Source organism: Thermobia domestica, chromosome 14, assembly GCF_964235325.1.
Source record: "Thermobia domestica chromosome 14, izTheDome1.hap1.1, whole genome shotgun sequence".
NCBI classification, from domain to species: Eukaryota; Metazoa; Arthropoda; class Insecta; order Zygentoma; family Lepismatidae; genus Thermobia; species Thermobia domestica.
The window spans coordinates 72,337,506-72,354,624 of record NC_137467.1 but is presented as its reverse complement, the minus strand read 5'-3'; the positions used below and the strand labels follow the sequence as shown (position 1 = coordinate 72,354,624).

Below are 17,119 nucleotides of genomic sequence, written 5' to 3'. Positions count from 1 at the left end.
GACATGTACAGATGTTGTGGGGAATGACAAGAAGATTCATGCTCATATGTGAATGATATAATAATAAGCAACACACACGGGATGAAAAAATGATCTAAAAGTGTGGAGAGACAACAGAAAAGTAACTGGAACATATCATATGCACATGTGACATAATGGCTTCTACACTGCAAAAACCATTCACCAGTTTCTGGCTCATAACATGCAAGTAATCACCGATACTGATCGTTAATTTGACTCTGATAATTACGTCATACGTGCTGTATACGACATTGTGAACGGCTTCGACAAAACTTTTTTTTTTCTTTGTAATTAGCGGCATAAACGCACTTCAGCGTCGATGGGCTTATGCTTTGAATTGTCAGGGGACTATGTTGAAAGGTAGCACTATACTTGAATCCTCACCTTGTGTTTTCATAGCTAGGCTTAGAACTATTGTAACAGCCCTTTCAAAGTAGTAAAATGTTCTGTAAAGTTACTTTCAGCTTAGAAATACATATAATCATGAGATATTTCTCACCTTAATATGTCCAAAATTAATCAGTCTATTCCGTATTCCAGTGCGCTGTATTTTCCAAAGTTTGATAATGACTTTTGCTTAATATTTTTCATATTTCCAAACAGTGGCGTGTGCAGAATTTTGTGAAGTTAGAGGTTCAAGCATTCAATTTTAATTTCCTTCTAGAACAAGCGTGATTTTTTGTATGAATTGTGTATCTTAAGATAGTAAATATTTATTTCTCTATACTATCTTGCTCAAGGCTAGTTTAAACCCCGAACTGTCCCCTTTCGTATGCCTTAGTTTCTAAACTATGTTATGCACAATTAGGGAATATCTTACAGAACTACAGTATCCGTGCGTCTGGCGGTCGACAGGTATCAGGAGAAAAATTACAAAGCCATAGGCGATTTTATTGTACAGTTTAGAAGCATAATTTTTGAAAGCACTGAAACACATTCTCTTATTCTTAATTTTGTATACCGAATTTCTCACTTCTTACCTACGCAAATCCTGACATTGGCCATTGGGCATAAAAAAAATCAGAAGTTTGAATACAATAGAAATTGCCTTTTCTGTTTTAAGACTGAAACTTTGAAAAACGATAAAATATAGTTATGTTCAGTTACCTTAGCTTTAAGATAACGCATCTCAAAAACTCGTATTCTTGGATACATGGATTCAGCGTCATATGAATAGGTTTGTTTTTAAAAACCCTAACACTTTCACTTTTATCATTAGATCCCTATTAAAGGAAAACGGCAGTATGAAGGCTGTTTGATAAGTATTTCGTTGATATAGTAATAGATGGTGCTAACGTCATCCCCATATGATGTCATAAGATTTCCTTTCTGTAAGTAAGTAATTTATAGTCTTCAGTCATTCTGATAGAATTTCGTTGTTTTGACGCTTCGTTAAACAAGTGATTGAGGTAACAATGAAAAATAGATAAAATTAGAATGTGTGGTGTGATTCAATTCTTTTTTTTTTCTGGAAGAGAATACAGTAAAGAAAATTCATGAAAGGATTTTACTTACATTGAGATATTCATGTCTTTCCTATGAAACTGTTATAGGTAAATGATTTAAGTGTGGCACAACAAGTATTGGAAGATACACAACGTCCAGAAGCTCCGAAATAGCTGAGGCATCCAAAATCGTTGATAAAATGCATGATTTGGCAGAAGCCACAGGCATCTTAACTGAGTGGGTTCATTTCATTGTACATAATGAATCGCACATGAAAAAAACTTTGCACAAGATGGGTGCCGAGTTTACTTACTTGAGAGCGGAGAAAAAACCGTGTCACTGAGTAAAAATTGTCCGAGCTACAATTTGAACTGCTTCCGCATCCTGCCTATTCACCACACCTAGCTCCCTCCAACTACCGTCTATTCCCGAAACTCATAACTTTCCTGGCAGCACGAAAATTTGAGTTAAATGAGGGTCTCATACAGGAAGTAAACGAGTATTTTGAAAACCCCGAAGAAACTCATTTCCGCGAATGAATCGCAAAGCTGGAGAAACGTTGAAGCAAGCGCATTGAGTTTCGAGGGGGCTATATCGAAAAATAAGTTAAAAACTCAGATTGTTTTATTGCATATCAAACCACCCTCATAGATAACAAGAAATTGTTTATATATAAAATATGGATTCAGCATTTCAAGAACGCACGTCATATTATCGCCTTGTTGATTATCTTATCCCGTTTCTGATTTCAGCATTGGATCTCCGTAGAGAAAAAAACGATACAAGTTAGCCAGAAATGGCTTTTCGATATGAATTCAGCATTAAAAGTAAATATTTCGTATTTGCTTTTATCGCATTGTTGATTATCTTATTCCATTTCTAATTTCAGCATTGGATCTCCGTAGAGAGAGAGAGAGAGAGAGAGAGAGAGAGAGAGAGAGAGAGAGAGAGAGATACAAGATAGCGAGAAATGGCTTTTTGATATGGACTCAGCGACTCACGAGTATATTCGATTTCTCGTCCTTATTCTTCTGTTGAAACAGGGAATGAAACATACTGTATCACTCGATTTTCAATACTGAATCTGTATGTTTGCAAGGGTACCGTAGTTTCACAATGCGAAACCAAACTAATATATATATCGCCGGTTTCTCATACCCAAATGTGTATTATTATTATTATTATTATTATTATTATTATTATTATTATTATTATTATTATTATTATTATTATTATTATTATCATTATTACATATAATAATTGTAAATTACAATGAAAATTTAAACCAAAAACTACAGAAAACCTGTAGCGTCAGCTTGTTTGGGAGGGGGGGGGGTAGTTGAACCGAAGTTTTGGACGATTGAACTGGTATAAATAAAGATAAATAAAGTATAACCTTATTGGCGATGATTTTGCGTCTGCCAACACGAAAACTTCTGCCGATAGAATCATATCAATATTTCTATAGTCATGAGAACACATCATGGGTCGAAATTTACAAATATCACTAAGAATTTCTGTTTTATATTTTTAAAATGTTTTTGATAATTTGACGTCCTGCTATATGAATCCCTGTCTGTCCCATATTTCGTAAGTGTTTTGGATAATTTGACGTCCCGCCATATAATGCTTCCGTATCTGTTCATATTTTGTGTCCCTGCATTTAATGCGTCCCTATTTGTTTCATATTTTGTAAGTATTTTGTATAATTTGGCATCCTGCCATATAACGCTTTCCTGTCTCTCCCATATTTTGTGTTTAGGATAATTTTGCGCCCATGTTTGTTCCGTTTTTTGTGAGTGTTTTGAATAATTTGGCGTCCCGCCACATAATGCGTCCCTCTAAGGCGTATTCGGAACGCTTAAAATATCTTTAAAATTTGGTATGTCCTTGCTCATTCGGGACAAGTGGTAACCGTATTTTAAAGTGAGATGGAATGAAAAATACAAATATATATTTTTTTAAATAGTTAAAAGCAGTCAGTGACATTTTGTGAATAATGTCGTTCAAATCTTCTGCTCTGCTTCGGCGAGTGGAGTGGATCACTTTGCAGTTATTGCACGACGCCGTCTCTCGAGAAATTGTTACATGAATTGCCCCCCAGAAATCGTGATCTTTACCCCCTTGGATTATTTTCTGTAGGGTTGTCTCTTGTGAAGTCTATGAGAATAACCCACGAACAATTTGTGAACTAAAGGGGAACATTGACCTATCCATTGCAAGTTTACCGCACAGTATATACAGTAGGATATCAATAACTCGTAGCTGAAGGGAATACATAAAAATTCGATTATCGAGCTTTTCGAATAATCAAGGTTCGAGTTATCAAGGTGGAACAAAAATTCGAGATGCCGAGGTTCCGCGTTCCTCATTAAAAGTGACTATGTGCCCTCTATAACTCGAAGTTTTATTCGTTCGTCCAACCTCTATATAATTCGAAGTTGTGAAAATTCCAAGGAAGAAGAAGGGTTATTGACCTAGAAACAGGTGGAGTCTAGACATGAGTAAAACACAATTACAGTACACATTAGCAACCATGACAATTGCGTACAAGCATAGAGTTAAAGCTTCGAGTTATCGAGGTCACATCAAGAGAAATACGACTTACAGAGGTAAACTTCGAATTGTATAGGTTCACAGATAAGAAAGTTCGTTACCGGAGTTTTTAAATATGATTATGGAACCCCTTAAAATTCGACTGACAGAGGCTGTTTTAACATTGAGTGCTATGGAGAGTTCAAGGGATTGTGAAAAATTCGAATTATGAAGAAATTCGAGTTATGGATATCCAACCGTACAACAGATATCATCGCTTGTGGTTTTAATTCTATATCTTAAAGTTCTGGCGTTTTTATTGATTAACCCTATGTATAAAATACAAAATAAACTGTATTAGTTGAAACTGAAATAAAATAATTCTGCCTGATGTAATTGTTTGTTTTGTGTTGAATTATAGGGGCGTCGAAGGAGTGGACAGCAATTGCGATCGCCCGTGGTGAAACGTCTGGCGTCGGCGCCTGTGACGCTGCAAGGGTGGCTTTACAAGCAAGGGAGCGATGGTCTCATGCTCTGGAAGAAGCGCTGGTTCGTCCTCTCCGAATATTGCCTCTTCTACTACAAAGGTAATTATCAAAGTAAACGTTAATTTCATTTGTCAGTACGATAATGATTTTAAAGATGTTGCTTTTTCAAAAAAGAAAAAAAAAAGTTTTTAAGGGTTTCCAATAGATCCTTATTTATCATTTTTGGTAAATACCGGTAAGTTAATTGTAATAAACAACATGATGACACTTCTGAAAAGCAGACCAGTTAATACGTGCTAAATAATAATAATAATAATAATAATAATAATAATAATAATAATAATAATAATAATAATAATAATAATAATAATAATAATAATAATAAGTAATAGACACGTGTAAAACCTTTCATGTTGTGCAGATATTTGAATGTCGGAAAATTATGGCGTCTCTGAACCCCTTCAGGTCTATAGGAATTGTAAAGCAGGTAGAACATCTAGACTAAATTTGATATGTAGATTGCAAAAATCATTGGAACTTTATCACTTCAGCGGTTACCTAATTATGGTCTTAGACAAATACGTCCTATGGTCAATAAATGATTTAAAAAATAATCATAAGCAGTTTTATCTGTGCTAATTTTTTAATTTTAAATATTTTTATTTCACTGATTAGTGTTAGCCATTATAATGTTTGTGTGTGTTAATAGTAGTGTTTTCTATATAATCCATGAGTACTTGTAAAAATTATACAAAACCAGAGGCTGATTTTCAAACTCATAGAGCAATTTGTATTCATAGCCATTTATGTATTATCAAGTTACTGAAAGGTGGCCTCTGGCAGATAGCTGCACGTGCTGTAAACAAAACGAGTGAGAGGATTATTCGCCAATCACAGAAGTATTCTTTCACGCTGTTGCTTAGCAACGAAGGTCACTGACCGCGCTGTTGCCGGTAGTTGAGACGACTTGTTAAACGTCTTAAGTTTGTCGCCAGAGCTGCTGTCTCTGTCGCGGAGCCTCTAGCAACAACGCCTCCAAATACTCCACGTGCTCTACCCTACTGTCAAAAGACACCTTTCCTTGCACATACTGTAGGCAATCTCAGAATCTTTAACATGCAACACGGGTAAATTGAAACATCTTGAATGATTCAGTATAAATTTAGGACAGTTTAAAGAAGTAGGAAAAACTTGTGCATCGGACACGAAGGGGCTACACTGCCTTTAAGATTTGTAGTGATAAGAAAAGACTTGAAAGGAGTTCTTACTGTACATGGTGTCCTATAGGCAGACCCCGTAGCTACACAGCAAAAAATGGTGTTAAAACAACTTAGTCTATCTACCACTGTTAGCGTGTTTTTTTAATACCAAAGCCATCGCCTTCCTAGGTTACCTGAAAATGTATCTAATAACTGACAATAAGAATGTTTTTTTTGCATTATGTCATAATGCACATAAGAACAACAGATGGCAGGACTGTGAATGGCAAAAAATTCATACTCTTTCAAAACTATTTTCGTGAAAGATTACCTGAAACATACATTGTTTGTTACGATGTATACATGTCAAATATACGGCGTAAAGCTTTGCTTATAGCTAAACACAGCAACTAATATATATACAGTACTCTTTTTCACTATCAGTTACTAGATATTTAAGATAATCTAAAGGTAGCCAGGAGAACAAAACTCCCCTGAAGTTTAAGGTGAAATTAAGACTTCCAAAATTGTCTTGGCCCTCCTGTCTTAATGTTCTGGCTACAGGCCTGCCCATAAATCTGGAAATGTAGAGAAAATAAACATTTACACAATGTATTCGTTAATGGTCCTTCAGTTTATACGCATTGGCGGAACCCAATCATCCATTACTGGAGAAGTCGCCGAATGTTATCTGGTGTATTTGTGAACCTGCTTCACCCGACAAAGATTGGCGCCTTCCACATTTGTGGCAGAAGATGATAAAGATGGGAGGCGATTAAATTGAAAGGATGTAACAGATACGAGTTACAACAGTGTTTTATGTTGCTTTTTATCCAGCCCTTGTAGATTAACGGCAGAAACGCACATGACAACACCATGCAAATACTTAATCGTCGCAGAAAAAAAAAAAAGCCTGTAACAAGTATCTTGGCATTTCAGCTGAACGAATAAAACGCAAGCTCTGCCGCGACGTTGCCAAGTGGTAAAGGGGAGTGGCTATGGCTAAGCAGACAAACTACAGCACGGGATAGACGTGGATGTGTACAAAATAAACGTGGCAATACCGCAGGCCTCTCATTTGCTAGCAGCATTTAAAGGGAATTTGGAGCGCCGCCTTCAAATGCCAAGATGTTTGTCACACCGTTTAGTATCGACGAAATTAATTTGTACCTTTGCTTTGCATTAATTAAAAGATTGGACTCTTTAGACTAAAAGAGTATCAAACTCAGTGCCTCAGTTGAATCAAATAATCATGGGTGAGCTACAAGGAAAAGAAAAAAAATGAAAATTAAAAAAAGACATAAAATCTTAAGTAATACTGTAGTTTAAAAAATAAAATAAAAAGGAAAGCCGTCTAACAGATGAGATATCTACTATTTCTTTTCCGAAGCAGCTTTCGAGAAAAGAAAATATTTTGACAATTGAGAAATTTTCTTTTGACAATAACTCAGGAACAAATGAATTGACTTGAATCTTTTTGTTGTTATCCTTAAAATAGTTATAACTTGACAACTTGCCAAAGTCGATATTCTTATAGGTTAATTTATTGTTGAGTTATTAGGAAAAGAAGTTTTGTCAACTGAAGAATACTTTCTTTCGTGACTGTACTAGCGATTTTCAGAACAGGGGGTCAGATGAATGTCTTTTAACCTAAATCTCACTGGGAATCTGTTCCTTTGTCGCAAGTGAGAAAAGTTGTTCACACTGATACATAGGGCCTACTACCGAACATGCAAAACACGTGCGGAGGAAATTTGAGGGTTTTTGGGAATCGCGAAACCAGATATCTTGTTTATAAAATTATGGATACCCACTTCACTTAATTTTTGTTTTAGTGTTGATTCGTTTCTATTAAGTGGGGGCGCTTTGGCTCAGTGGTAGAGCGTTCACCTCCGGTGCTTCGGGTCCCTGGTTGGATCCCAGCTCGCGCCGTGTGGACTTTGTTGTGGACAAACACTGTGATCGTGGGTTTTCTCAGGATTCTCCCGTTTCCTCCCACTTTCTTCATTCCACCATTTCACTCATCTCTCATCATCACCGTCTCCTTTAGCCTAACCGGCATAATCGTGGGACGTAAAACTTAAAGATTTCATTTTATTTTCGTTTCTAGTAATTCAATGTTTATACGGTCTGGCACTTTTCTCAACGTCGGTTGATAAAGAAGCAAAAAACAAGGACAGCTCATTTTCGATAGATGTAACATTGCAGAACCTTTCTTTTAAATCAGTCTTGAAACGCAAAAAAAAAAAAAAAAAAAAAAAGAATTATGTAGAAAAGGGAAATGAAATAAATTTTTACGTCCCAAAGTTATGCCGGGTAGGCTAAAAGAGACGGTGATGATGAGAGATGAATGGGAGGACCCCGAGAAACCCCATGCATACTGTGTTTAACCACCACAAAGCTCACTTGGTGTGAGCTGGGATCGAACCAAGGACCTCATGCATCAGAGGGGAACGCTCTACCACCGAGCAACCGCGGTCCCGTTGTGTATAAAACGGAGTCCATTGAACTTGTTTTGTAGTTAGCACAACTTTGGAAATGTGTCGAGATTTCGAATAATTTCAAGTGAGCATTCAAGTTTGTAATAATTATATATTTTTATTTCGTATATATATATATTAGAATCGAGGGCCGGAAAAATGAGTTACGGGGCGCATGCAACCCGCGAGTTTGAAATGCTTGGTTTAGAGATTTTGGGGATCTACAGGCAAAGTACAGTGTTTTGCGGGATAGGTAGTAATTGATACTGGGTTGGTTCCGTGAATGATAGAATTGGTTACTATTGACACTTGTAGGTGAGCAGTTCAAAATATGATCTCCTGAAAGTTAAATTCCTATCTATGCCTCTGATCAGTATCTAAATGCACAAGTTCTTGACTTCATATCCGATATTTTGTTACAGTAATTTGCTCTTTATCAACGAAAGGATCAGTTGCTTATCCTAGTGTCTGCTTCTTCGATCTGAACTCATGCTTATTCAAGTTAAAACTCTCTGGTCGTGTGTTCAAAATTCAGATTCATAATGTTTGGTTAGGCTTATCTTTTGCTGTTAAACTTTGTATTTTATTTTGTACCATCTACTAATGATGTTTTATTACATTCTTCCAATTATTTTGAAACTACGACAGATTGACATATTCTTTGATTAAACGCAGCACATCTTAAATTAGTTAATATTAGTACAGAAACGGAGGAAAATCCGTCGCGAGTTGATTCGTTCGTCCTTTGTTTCGAGAGAGAGAGAGAAAGAAATTCATAAATAATTAAAAGAGCAGCAAAGCTAACGGAAAATGCATCGAGGCTGATGTAAGTTGGCAACTTTACGACAGATTCTGAATTCAGTATGCCCCTGGGATTTCTCGAAGCTCTCTATTAGATTTGTCGTCGGGAAGAGTTTTGTGTATCTGTCAAGCAGTTCTCGATGTTTCGTCTTTATCTATGGAGGAAGAAAAATAGAAGAAAAGAAAAGGAATTGAGAAGGAGAACCAAAGATCCTTGAGACGTCAGTTAATTAGTTCATTTATCTAGAAAGAAGAGAGAATAATTAATTGAGTAGAAACTGGATTATTAAGAAGAAAAAAGATTTAAGCTCAAGAGACGGAGATAGCTTTCAAGCATCCTTCAAGGAGAAATGATATGTTCAACATTTTTTTTTTTTTTATATAACCGTACATAAGATACCAAGATCTGTGTAAGAACCTTAGATAAGATATCAAGATTTGTGTAAGAATCTTAGATAAGGTACCAAATTTTGCGTAAGAACCTTAGATAAGGTATCAAGATTTGTGTAAGAATCTTAGATAAGGTATCAAGATTTGTGTAAGAGTCTTAGGTAAAATATCAAGATTTGTGTAAGACTCTTAGGTAAGATATCAAGATTTGTGTAAGAATCTTAGATATCAAGTTTTGTGTAAGAATATTAGATATCAAGATTTGTGTAAGAATCTTAGATAAGGTATTAAATTTTGTGTAAGAACCTTAGATAAGGTATCAAGATTTCTATAAGAATCTTAGGTAAGATATCAAGATTTGTGTAAGAATATTAGATAAGATATCAAGATTAGTGTAAGAGTCTTAGGTAAGATATCAAGATTTGTGTAAGACTCTTAGGTAAGATATCAAGATTTGTGTAAGAATCTTAGATATCAAGTTTTGTGTAAGAATATTAGATATCAAGATTTGTGTAAGAATCTTAGATAAGGTATCAAATTTTGTGTAAGAACCTTAGATAAGGTATCAAGATTTGTGTAAGAATCTTAGGTATCAAGTTTTGTGTAAGAATCTTACATAAGATATCAAGATTTGTGTAAGAACCTTAGATAAGATATCAAGATTTGTGTAAGAACCTTAGATAAGATATCAAGATTTGTGTAAGAACCTTAGATAAGATATCAAAATTTGTGTAAGAACCTTAGATAAGGTAAGTTTTCTCCATTTCAAGACTTGCCATAGAGGCCCGATGGCCGTGCGTAGAAATGACATTTCTGGTTAAACGTCTGTACGCTTATGCCCTTTAGGCTAAAAGGGATGGATGGTGAATTAAAGAAGTGATTGTGAAATAATTGGTGGAATCAGAATGTGGAAGGAAACGGGAAAATTCAGAGAAGACCCACTGGTACGATGTTGTTCACCACAAACTCACATGTCTGGGATCGATCCAGGAACTACTCACAGTAGAGGTGAGCACTCTATCATTGAGCTACCGTCTCCCCTAAATGTTTTCCTTTTATATACAGTGTGCTCGAATGAGTTTGTGCGAACTTGAAGAAATTATAGATATCAGTTGGAAATATTTTTGCTTATAAACCTATATCCGGTAAGACATCATAGACGTTCTACAGGCCTTTGAAATTGCCAGCAAGCAATATATTTTGCCTTCAGATCCAAGCAAAGCGCCTGGAATATCCTTTAATCCACTATACGTAAGTCTTTATTGGATGCCTAACATATGAGCACCCTGCTAGTTGGATGAGAGCAATCATTGGTTCCGTAGCAGTAATACATACCGTTAGGTGCAGACAGTTTGAAAGAGTAGTTGAAATTGAACGTTTCACAAATGCAGAGCTTGCAGACATGTATTTCATTTATGGCGAAGCGCATTAATCCTGCCAGATAAGGATTCACCAATGCTTACGGGACACAGGGAATATGTAAAGCTGTGATGCGGCGTGATTTGAGGAAGCTGTGTCACAGCGAGTAGACGAGGACGGAGGACCCATTCACGAGCACGCTTACATATCAATTTGTATACGTATAACGTGCAAACAGCTCCCAGTATCTTGTAATATATGTCACATGAGAGCGAAGAATCAACTGCAGCTATACCATCTATAAAGAGTTCAAGCACTGGCTTGAGTCCACCCGAGTCACGACGCGAATACTGCAGATGGTTTTGACATACGTGTGCCATGGAACTATCATTTTCTAATTGTTCTATACACTGATGAAACCTGTATGGTTTCTTCACTAGTCAAAATAGTCAAATACGGGATTATGGTAACCCATGTACCATTGTAACTAACGTGACATCAAGAGAGGTTTTCTGTAAACATTGGGTTGCATTAGTCTTATCTCAAACTGATACTCATACCACTCAGACTGTGTGCATCTAACGGCGTTTGTTAGGCCGGCTGCACATTGACCAGATAACCCAGTCGAGACCCATAGAGGCCTGAATGCATTGACCGCGTATCTCAATCACAGCGTCGGAGAGGATTTTGCCTATCAGATGCTCGAATGAATATTCGGTACGAGGCTTTGTTGCATTGCACATAGTACTGTACTTCGGGCTCAACTATCCGGTCTTATGGTTAATGCGCGGCCAGTCTTACTGCTATGGAACAAATGATTGCCCGTTTCTTGCTAGCAGGGCGCTGTCCTTGTGTTAAGCAAACTGTAGAAGAGCTATACATTGAGAATTATTGGATAGTGATAGTAATATCAGGAAGGCGTGATTACGTTTTAAGGATGGATTATTTTGATTTTTTATTTGGATATATACATACATACATACATACACACACACACACACACACACACACACACACACACACACATATATATATATATATATATATATATATATATATATATATATATATATATATATATATATATATATATATATATATATATATATAACAAAGACAACAACAACAATTTGGAATAAAAGAAGAATGAAACTGGTGAAAGACTGCATATTGAAATACAGTTAAGATGTAAGAAATAAACAACAACAACAACAATAATAATAATAATAATAATAATAATAATAATAATAATAATAGCTTATTATGAATCAAATTACTTACGGGTGTCGCTGGCAAGAGATATAATATGATATAGCTTGAGAAAGCCCGACCTAATACAACATTGTAGAGTTACTAGGCGTAAGAATTTACCCTCAAGCATTATCATACTGTTCACCCCGTTCAAATGATGTATCGCTAGATATACAGGGAATCCACAAAGTCCTATTACCATTACAATGCAACATAGTTCGTAAACTATATGAGATAGAGACATGTGGTGCTTTGCAACGTGTTGTACATCTCTCAAAGTTTCATTGCCAATTACAATATTTCTACATGTGCCCCTCTAGTTGTTATCACGATGTCGAGACGATATTCGAGCTCCATCCATACTCGCTGCAGCATAGCAGTTTGAACGTTTTCAAGAACCGCAGTAATCCGTGTACGAAGTGCAGCATAATCTGGAACAGGGATTTCATAGACACTGTCCTTGATGTACCCCCTCAAGGAAAAATTCAAAGGGGTAATATCAGGGAAGCGCGTGTCCCAGGCGATTGGTCATCACGTGCAATCCATCTTCCAGGAAAATGACGATTCGAAATGTTCCTAACATCTAGAGACCAGTGAGAAGGTGATCCACTATGTTGGAAGATTTGTTTGGCTGCAGTTCCAGTACCTGAGGAAGTAGGTACTTATGAAGCATGTCCCATAACCGTGTTCTCAGCAAAGAAAAATGGACTAATTACTTTCTCATGCATAAGAGCGTATTAAACGTTAAAAGTTTTGGGGTAGCGAAACATGCTTATGAATGACATGCATACACAAAGAACATGGGTTTCATCAAAGAACATCAACCTCTGAAGGTAGTGATTGTCGTGTTCGATTGATTCAAGCATGGAAGCAACAAATGCAGCTCGCTGAGGAAGATCATTCAGGTACAAAGCTCGCGTAAGTTGTACTTTGTAGATATGAAGATGTAACAGCTTATGGAGGACCTTATGATTGGATGATTTCGGTGCTTGCAATACCCGTGATGCACGACAGACCGATTTCTGCGGGCTGCGTTGAAATGCAACAGACACGTTGTCTTTAATTGCTTGCTCTACACACCTGGTCGTCCACTCCGTGGCATATCCATTACGTTACCTATCTAAAAATTCGCACCCTATCCAATTATGAATTCGTTTGATGGGGAACCTGTTCCGTACTGCCGGTCTCTATTTCGTATCATTTACGAGCTATAGATCATTGTAACGATGGCAGGACTTTGTGGACACGGTGTACCGGTATAGCTTCTCTTTGGACAATATTAAAGTTAAACATGATTAAAGTTTAAGGTTGGTTTAAAGGGACAAGCTTTCCCGATAGATGTCACTACAGTCTTCGTATCTCTCTCTTGTGGTGGGCGGGGTGGCTCAGTAGTAGAGCGTTCAACTTTGCTGCTTGGGGTCCCGGGTTCGATCCCAGCCCCGGCCAAGTGAACTTTGTGGTGGACAAACACCGTGTGCATGTGTTTTCTCGGGGTTCTTCCGTTTCCTCCACTTTCTTCATTCCACCATTCCATTCATTCCTCATCACCGTCTCCTTTAGCCTGGCCGGCATACCTGTGGGACGTAAAGCTCAAAGATTCCTTTAATTTCTCTCTCTCTCTCTCTCTCTCTCTTTTTTTTTTTTTTTTTTACCTTTTATGAAAATTCACGAGTTCTCTTTCAAATTTCAGCCTACAGACTTCAAATTTTTAGAGAAGGAACTTCATAACCAATCGAAGGCAACAATCCATGACGATTTTTTATTTAGAATTTTCTTCATTGTTGAAATGGCTTGATTGTTGAAATGGATATCCAAACCATTAACAATATAACTGTTTCAACAATGAAGGAAATTCTAAATAAAAAATTGGCACGGATTGTTGCCTTCGATAGGTTATGAAATTCCTTCTCTAAAAATTTAAAGTCTCTAGGTTGAAATTTGTAAGAGAAATTGTAAATTTTCGTGAAAGGTAAAAAATTCGTGAGTGAGATAGGAAGACTGTAGTGACATCTATTGGACAAACTTGACCCTTTTCATCAACCTTAAGAGTTAATTTTGAGTTTTATGTCATTTAACCGTACTAGGTACCAAGGGCGCCCTTCAGGGGGACAAGGTGGGGCACTCGCCCCCCTCTAGAGGAAATTGTACTTCAGAATATCAAAAACCCAATAGAATTTTAAAAATAGTTACAGCAAAATTTAAAACTATATTTGAAATGTCGCTTTTTCTTGCCCCACCTGGAAACAACATGGGTGCCCTTGCTAGGTACTGTCGTCTTGCTCATATCATAATGAAAAGCTTGAGAAGCGTGTACTTCAGCAACCTGGTTGTTGTACAGTAACAATTTTTAGATTTACAAAGTTGTTTTTCTTGGTTTTCTCGAAAACTACACATGAGGTTTAACATTTTTTCGTGTCAATGGCTAATAAGGCTAATATAAGAATTTCGGAAGCATATATATATATATATTGCGAACCATTTAAAGTGACCCCTCCATGTAACTTCTAAATTGATTAACGGAAATAGCTGAAATGTTGTACCAAACAAGTATCTGGAGGGAGGAAAAAATTGACATACTCAACTATACCACCAGATTAACAGTGTTGCTATCTCAACATAAGTTATTTTTTTTTAAATGGCACCATGTCTAGTTATTACATATTTAAAATCTACATGTAAAACGAGACATTAAAATACTATTTCATTCAGTGTTGCTAACTAGGAATGCTACAGTATCAAATATCCGAATTTCAGAGGACTCCACAACAGTTATAAAGATTAATATTGAGATGAACAAGGCGGCGTATATCTAAAATAACTTAGTCTCGGATGCTATGAACAGGATAGAGGCATTTCAGGTAAATAGGAACAAAATCACAAGAAATTGATTAAAAAAAAATACATGGTTTATTTCGAAAAATGCTTAGATAAGTGACATATCTAAGGAGTTAGGTGGTTTCCAACAGACAAAACAATCATAATACCGTTTACAGCAATTTGATATCTCAAACCGTTCGGGAGATATGATAAATATTGGTAGAGTCTGCAACACTGCTGAAAACGATGTATTTGTAGGAAATATTTAAAATGATCGACACTTTCTTTTGCATCTACGTATAATATTACAGCGATAGTATTTGGTAATTGGTAGTTGTAGTTACATAAGCTCTAGATTAGTTTAGAAGTAACAAGGAGGGGTCTTTTTAAGTGGTTCACCCTATATAATCAGTATATTATCAATTTAGATTTTTTTTGTCATATTTAATAGTGATACAAATTTTCTTTTAATTCTAGACCCGGACGAAGAGAAGGTTCTTGGCTCGATTTTGCTTCCGTCGTACAAGATCAGCCCTTGTTGTCCGGAAGACCGCGTCTACAGGAAGTTTGCATTTAAAGCTGAGCACCACAATATGAGAACTTACTATTTCTCTGCTGATACACGGGAAATTATGGTCCAGTGGATGAACGCTCTTAGCCTGGCTTCTATTTTGCAGCGAGTGGAGAAGTAAGCATGCATATATTATTATTAATATTAATATTATCGTAAGATTATTCTATTTGTCTCATTAATCAAATTCATTATATAAGTTTCGATTTCACTCGACTATTTTTTAAATGATAGTAATGCAAAAGACATCGTTAAACAGTGTATTTCAGTTTATACGCACGAAGGTAAATTCTGGAAAGAGCATTGTTTCAATTTGTATTGTAGATACGACGAATTTGTTGTATAGATTTAAGAGTAGTAAAATGAGAAAAATTACATTTAAAAACGATTGAATGGGGGGAAAAAATCAAAACTTTCAGAACATGTGGTGGATGTTAAAAGTTAGTTAAATGTATGGATGTACTCAAAAGCGTTTTATAATTATGACAGCCTTAAACTTTAATATTCTGTGTAAATAATTCAATATTTTGTTTATTTTTAAAAACAGACTAGCCTTCGACTAACTGGGAACTCCGCCCCCCACACCCCCGCATTTGCTCGACGTACGGCCTCGTATCTCTTAAACTCACAATTTTACGGAATTTCAAATTTCTTTTTTTATTTCAAATATCTAAAAGATAAGATTTTGTATCCCAAGAAAACAACCATTTAAATAACATGGGAATTTTTAATACCCCCCTTTAAACCCCTTAAAAACTAAGAACATTCAGTTTTGGCAATTTTCCTGTGGGTTAGTCCCGGAAAGCTATAATCATGTCAAATTTCACCATTCTAATCCTGCCAGAAGTGGCTAAACATTTTGGAGTGTAGAACATGTCCCATATAAATAACATGGGAAAGATTTTTCAGTTCCCCTTAACACCACTCTGAAGTTGGACAATTTTATTTTTGGTGATTTACGTGAGTATATGCTCTGCCCACTCCGCCCAATAGGATCGCAATGTTTTGAGCCAACAATCATGGCGGAAACGAAAGTAGCCAATCAGACGATGGCAGAAACGTGAGTAGCCAATCAGACGTGCCGATGCTCGGTTGCTTTTTGGCTTCACCGATTTAATAGGATGAAGATACATATGGGCAGATCTTCTATTTATAACATCGTTGGTGTTTACCTACAAGTAGCGCCATAGGTGGCGGGTGGCTGAAACTGCATAGTTGCCAACTCCATGTATTAAAATTACCGCCGACTCCTTATTCCTTAAAAAAAAAAAAAAACTCCAAAAATATATTCCTTGTAACCGTAGTTTCTGATTCTCTCTTGTATTTATTTATTTACGGATTTTATTGTGCACATATGGCTATGAAATTATTATTTATTCACATGTCAATCATCTACTTTATTGAATGTATTTATAATGACGTATTTATTTTGATCAACGATTGGAAATTATTTGAAGTATTCTGAAGTATTAGTTACTTATATGTATGAAAGTAATTAACTTTTTCGTATATATACACAAAAGTGTCGATTTACGTGTAATTTCTATTATTAGATGTTTCATGGAAAGCCTTAATGACCGTACACTGAAACTAAGCTTGCTATTTTCGTGAAATATATTATTAAGCTTCCATTATAAGGTACTCGTAGAGGATTGCGTGTTACCGAATCATTTTGCTTCTCGTTTTTGGTCTGAAAGTGAATTATTAACAGTTGAGTCTGTGTACAGAGTTTTTTTTTTTTTTTCTCCGGCTGCTTTACTT

The 17,119-nt window shown here is 36.2% G+C and overlaps 1 protein-coding gene across 2 annotated transcripts in view; it reads left to right on the top strand.

The window, feature by feature from the left end:
- LOC145669722 (pleckstrin homology domain-containing family A member 7-like) overlaps nucleotides 1-17,119 on the top strand; it is a 324,057-nt gene that overhangs the window by 302,832 nt on the left and 4,106 nt on the right. For both annotated transcript variants that reach the window (XM_081738042.1, XM_081738043.1), the window contains exons 4-5: nucleotides 4,424-4,589; nucleotides 15,265-15,475. In XM_081738042.1, the coding sequence (XP_081594168.1) occupies nucleotides 4,424-4,589; nucleotides 15,265-15,475 (377 nt within the window). The remainder of the gene's footprint in view (nucleotides 1-4,423; nucleotides 4,590-15,264; nucleotides 15,476-17,119) is intronic.